Source organism: Piliocolobus tephrosceles, chromosome 8 (assembly GCF_002776525.5).
Source record: "Piliocolobus tephrosceles isolate RC106 chromosome 8, ASM277652v3, whole genome shotgun sequence".
NCBI lineage: Eukaryota > Metazoa > Chordata > Mammalia > Primates > Cercopithecidae > Piliocolobus > Piliocolobus tephrosceles.
In genome coordinates this window covers 13,696,385-13,700,361 of record NC_045441.1, presented here as the reverse complement: position 1 = coordinate 13,700,361, position 3,977 = coordinate 13,696,385, and the positions used below count along the sequence as shown (strand labels likewise).

Genomic DNA, 3,977 nt, shown 5'->3' with positions numbered 1-3,977 from the left:
CTCCTGCCTGAGCCTCCCGAGTAGCTGGGACTACAGGCGCCCGCCACCTCGCCCGGCTAGTTTTTTTTTTTGTATTTTTTTTTAAGTAGAGACGGGGTTTCACCGTGTTAGCCAGGATGGTCTCGATCTCCTGACCTCGTGATCCGCCTGTCTCGGCCTCCCAAAGAGCTGGGATTATAGGCTTGAGCCACCGTGCCCAGCCTTTTTTTTTTTTTTTTTAAAGAGACAGGGGTCTAGCTATGTTGCCCAAGCTGGAGTGCAGCCACACAATAATAGCTCACTGCACCCTCAAATTCCTGGGCTCAAGCAATCTTCCTGCCTCAGCCTCAAGAGCAGCTGGGACTCTATGGGCATGAGCCACCATGCCCAACTGAGTTAGTGCTTTGTATTTTTATTAAGAAATTTTTTTGTTGTTGTTAACGTTAAGAGCAGAGGCCAAAGTGAATTTTGCATTATCCTGCCCTAAGAAGGTCCCCAGCCAGGGGGCTGGCTGGAGGCAGTGGCCAAGAAGGGTCCAGTTTAATGCTTAAAGCAGAACAAGGTGCTCCCAGACCCATCTTTCAGCAAAAAACTCTTAGAGGCTCCATTCTCCAAAAAACCACCTTGATCATGTTGATGGTCATAGATAAGAAAATGAGATATTTTCAAGCTTTAAATCTATTACAAGCTTTAAACATTTTATTTCTGAAGGTATCCTTTAGTTCAATAAACCTATTTTTGTTTTGTTTTTCGGTTTTTGTTTTTTTTGAGATGGAGTCTCACTCTCTTGCCCAGGCTGGAGTGCAGTGGCGCGATCTCGGCTCACTACAACCTCCACCTCCCCGGTTCAAATGATTCTCCTGTTTCAGCTTCTCAAGTAGCTGGGACTACAGGTGTGCACCACCCCGCCCAGTTAATTTTTGTATTTTTAATAGAAATGGGGTTTCACCATGTTGGTCAGGCTGGTCTTGAACTCCTGACCTCAGATGACCTCAGGTGATTCACCCACTTTGGCCTCCCAAAGCGCTGGGATTACAGGTGCGAGCCACCACGCCCAGCCCTGTTTTTGTGTTTTCATCACATTGAACCCTAGTTCAAGATGCATTTGGAGGGCTCCTGCCCATCCACGGTGACTGGGTCAGTTTGTGCGTTCAGTCTTCATGCACATGAGTGTGTACTATACAAGCACATGGTCACTGAGCAATGGCCAGTGTGTGCAAATGGACCCTGTGTGTCTCCGGACACCAGCACACATGCAAACAACCACTTGTGCACTGAGGCCAACATGCAGAAACTGACCACTGCTCCTTCCACGCTACATACTGTTTACGGTGTGCTTTTCCAGTAATCACTTGCTGCCTGTTTTAGCTTCCTCTCAGGGGGACTGCTCAGGGCCGGCTGTTCTGTTCGGATGTGAATGCCTGCAGAGTGCCGGGTCCCAGGCGTGCATGGTAAACCTGGAGGGTACTGCGGGGCCTGGAGCAGGGACTCAGAACCATGCCCTAGGACTCTGGAAGCCTCACCCACATGCAGAGCTGTTCCATGGCTCAGGAACCCATCATAGCCCCATTTCCTGGGGACACCTCTGCTCCCCCAAAAGTCCCACCACTTCCTCAGCCCCAGGTCCTTCAGCCCAGCCCCTCCTGCCCCCATGTTTCAGGCTCTCTGGGCGAGAGAATCCGGGAAGAGATTTGCAGTTTCTGACCTCTTTCCTCTCCCCAGCCTCCTCAGCTGGGGAGACAGGAGGCATGGATCAGTGGTTTCTGGGTCTGCCTCCGTAGGGGCGGGACATTCCCAAGGGTCCCAACACTTTGTCATGGCAATGCATCGGGGTGGGGGGATTGGGGGGTCTCACAGGACGTTCTCAGCTGCTGGGGCCATGAGCTAGGGAGCCAAGTCCCAAAAAACAAAGACCACCCCCGCCCCCCCAACAAGCAACACTGAACCGGGGAACATACGCACATTTCTTTTTGTTTTGTTTTGTTTTTGAGGCGGAGTCTTGCTTTGTCACCCAGGCTGGAGTGCAGTGGCACGATCTCAGCTCACTGCAACCTCCACCTCCTGGGTTCAAGCAATTCTCCTGCCTCAGCCTCCCAAGTAGCTGGGATCATGGGCATGAGCCACCACGCCCAGCTAATTTTTGTATTTTTAGTAGAGATGGGGTTTCACCATGTTGGCCAGGCTGGTCTTGAACTCCTGACCTCAGGTGATCCACCCTCCTTGGCCTCCCAAAGTGCTGGGATTACAGGCGTGAACCACCGCGCCCGGCCACATAAGCACATTTCTAAATCTTGACTTCCCTCCTCCAAGGGGATGCAAAAGAAAAAAAAAAAAAAAGATGATAGCAGCTAAAGAAAGAGAGTCAACAATGAAACAGAGAAGCTGGAGAGGGCATCAAAGGGCAAGGTGGCTGGTGGGCCAGGCGGGTGCGGTGGCGCGGTGGTGCGGTTACCCTGTTGTCCGCTAATTCTCGGAGCAGCCGCTCGGCCTGCGCCTTCTCCAGTAGCAGGCTCTGTTCCAGCTCCCCAATGCGCGCGTGCTCCAGCTGCGTCTGGGTCTGGTCCACCCAGGGTGGACACGGTAGGGGGTGGGGGGCGGGGACGCAGGGAGGCGGGCACAGGGAAGAAGAAGCCGGAGAGAGAGAGAAAGAGAGAGAGAGAGAGAGAGGAGGCGTCATCTTCCGTGAACAAGGCGAGGAGAGTAGATTCATGAGCCAGAATTGCTCAGGGAAAGAGAGTCTGGGGAGGCAAGGGGCGTGGGGCCTGATGCCCACCCCTTGCTGTGTCCCGGCTGGGTCAGTGCAGGGCGGGGGGGGTGAGCTGCAGCCATCCTCCCTCGCCGGCCCCTACTTGGGGTAGCAATGGGCACCTCGCTTCTTTTCTGTCACCCCCCTACCCCCAACTAGCAGCCCTTGACCTTGAAGGTCCTCTTCAAGGACCTGCTCCTGGAGAGGGGCCCATCCTGTTCCTGTTCCCCTGCAGGCTGTCACTGGTTGTAGGCAAAGCATCCTACACACAGGAGACCCCCAGGATGAGGAATAAATAAAGGACCCTGGGATTCCTGCTCGACTTCCCCCCAGGACTGTGCTAAAAGTGCAAGAACCCATAACATGAAAGATGTTTCCAAAATGTACCCGACCCCTCGCAATTCTCTTGGCTCCAGCCTCCTTGGTGGAGGCTGGGCTGTGCCTCCCACCACCGGGCCCCCTTGGTGCCCCCCCCCCCCCCCCCCCGACCCCACAGAGGACGCCTGGTCTCCATAAATCACAAGGGCACTTTTGTCCCAGCTCGACAATATCCGCTTCATCTGCTGACAAAGGCCAGCATTCTCAGGGTGTCAAGACTGGCTTTTGCATTTCACATAACAGATCTTGGAAGGGAAGCTGGGGAGGGTGAGGACATTTGGAGCGGTTTGGAAACCCAAGTTCATCTTAGGGAGAAGCCAAAGGATCCTCTATACTCCAGGAGAGAAGAGGTTAAAGCAGCTACAGGGCAGTTCTGAAGGGGCGGGGCTTAGCGAAACAGCATCCAGGTGTGAAACCTGTAATAAAACCCCGGAAGCTTGTCTACTGGTGAAGGTGTAAACGGACATCACCTGATTAGAAATACTCCTGCAATTCATTAAGAGACATTGAGATGATTATGTCCTTTGGCCTATTTTATTTCTTGAATTTTCCTTAAGAAACAACAACAACAAAAAAGGTTCTGTCGGCCGGGCGCGGTGGCTCAAGCCTGTAATCCCAGCACTTTGGGAGGCCGAGACGGGCGGATCGCGAGGTCAGGAGATCGAGACCATCCTGGCTAACACGGTGAAACCCCGTCTCTACTAACAATACAAAAATCTAGCCGGGCGAGGTGGCGGCGCCTGTAGTCCCAGCTACTTGGGAGGCTGAGGCAGGAGAATGGCGGGAACTCGGGAGGCGGAGCTTGCAGTGAGCTGAGATCCGGCCACTGCGCTCCAGCCTGGGCCACAGAGCGAGACTCCGTCTCAAAAAAAAA

At 53.6% G+C, this 3,977-nt stretch overlaps 1 protein-coding gene across 3 annotated transcripts in view; it reads right to left on the bottom strand.

Moving 5' to 3' along the window:
• Window positions 1-3,977, bottom strand: part of CLIP2 (CAP-Gly domain containing linker protein 2) — a 118,527-nt gene that overhangs the window by 25,876 nt on the left and 88,674 nt on the right. For 2 of the 3 annotated variants that reach the window (XR_003309871.1, XM_026456602.2), the window contains exon 9: window positions 2,432-2,536. The exons of the other annotated variant lie outside the window; for it this stretch is intronic. Coding sequence is in view for 1 of the 2 variants with exons in the window: in XM_026456602.2 (XP_026312387.1) it covers window positions 2,432-2,536 (105 nt within the window). In the remaining variant the exon portion in view is untranslated. The remainder of the gene's footprint in view (window positions 1-2,431; window positions 2,537-3,977) is intronic. 3 annotated transcript variants of the gene reach the window in all.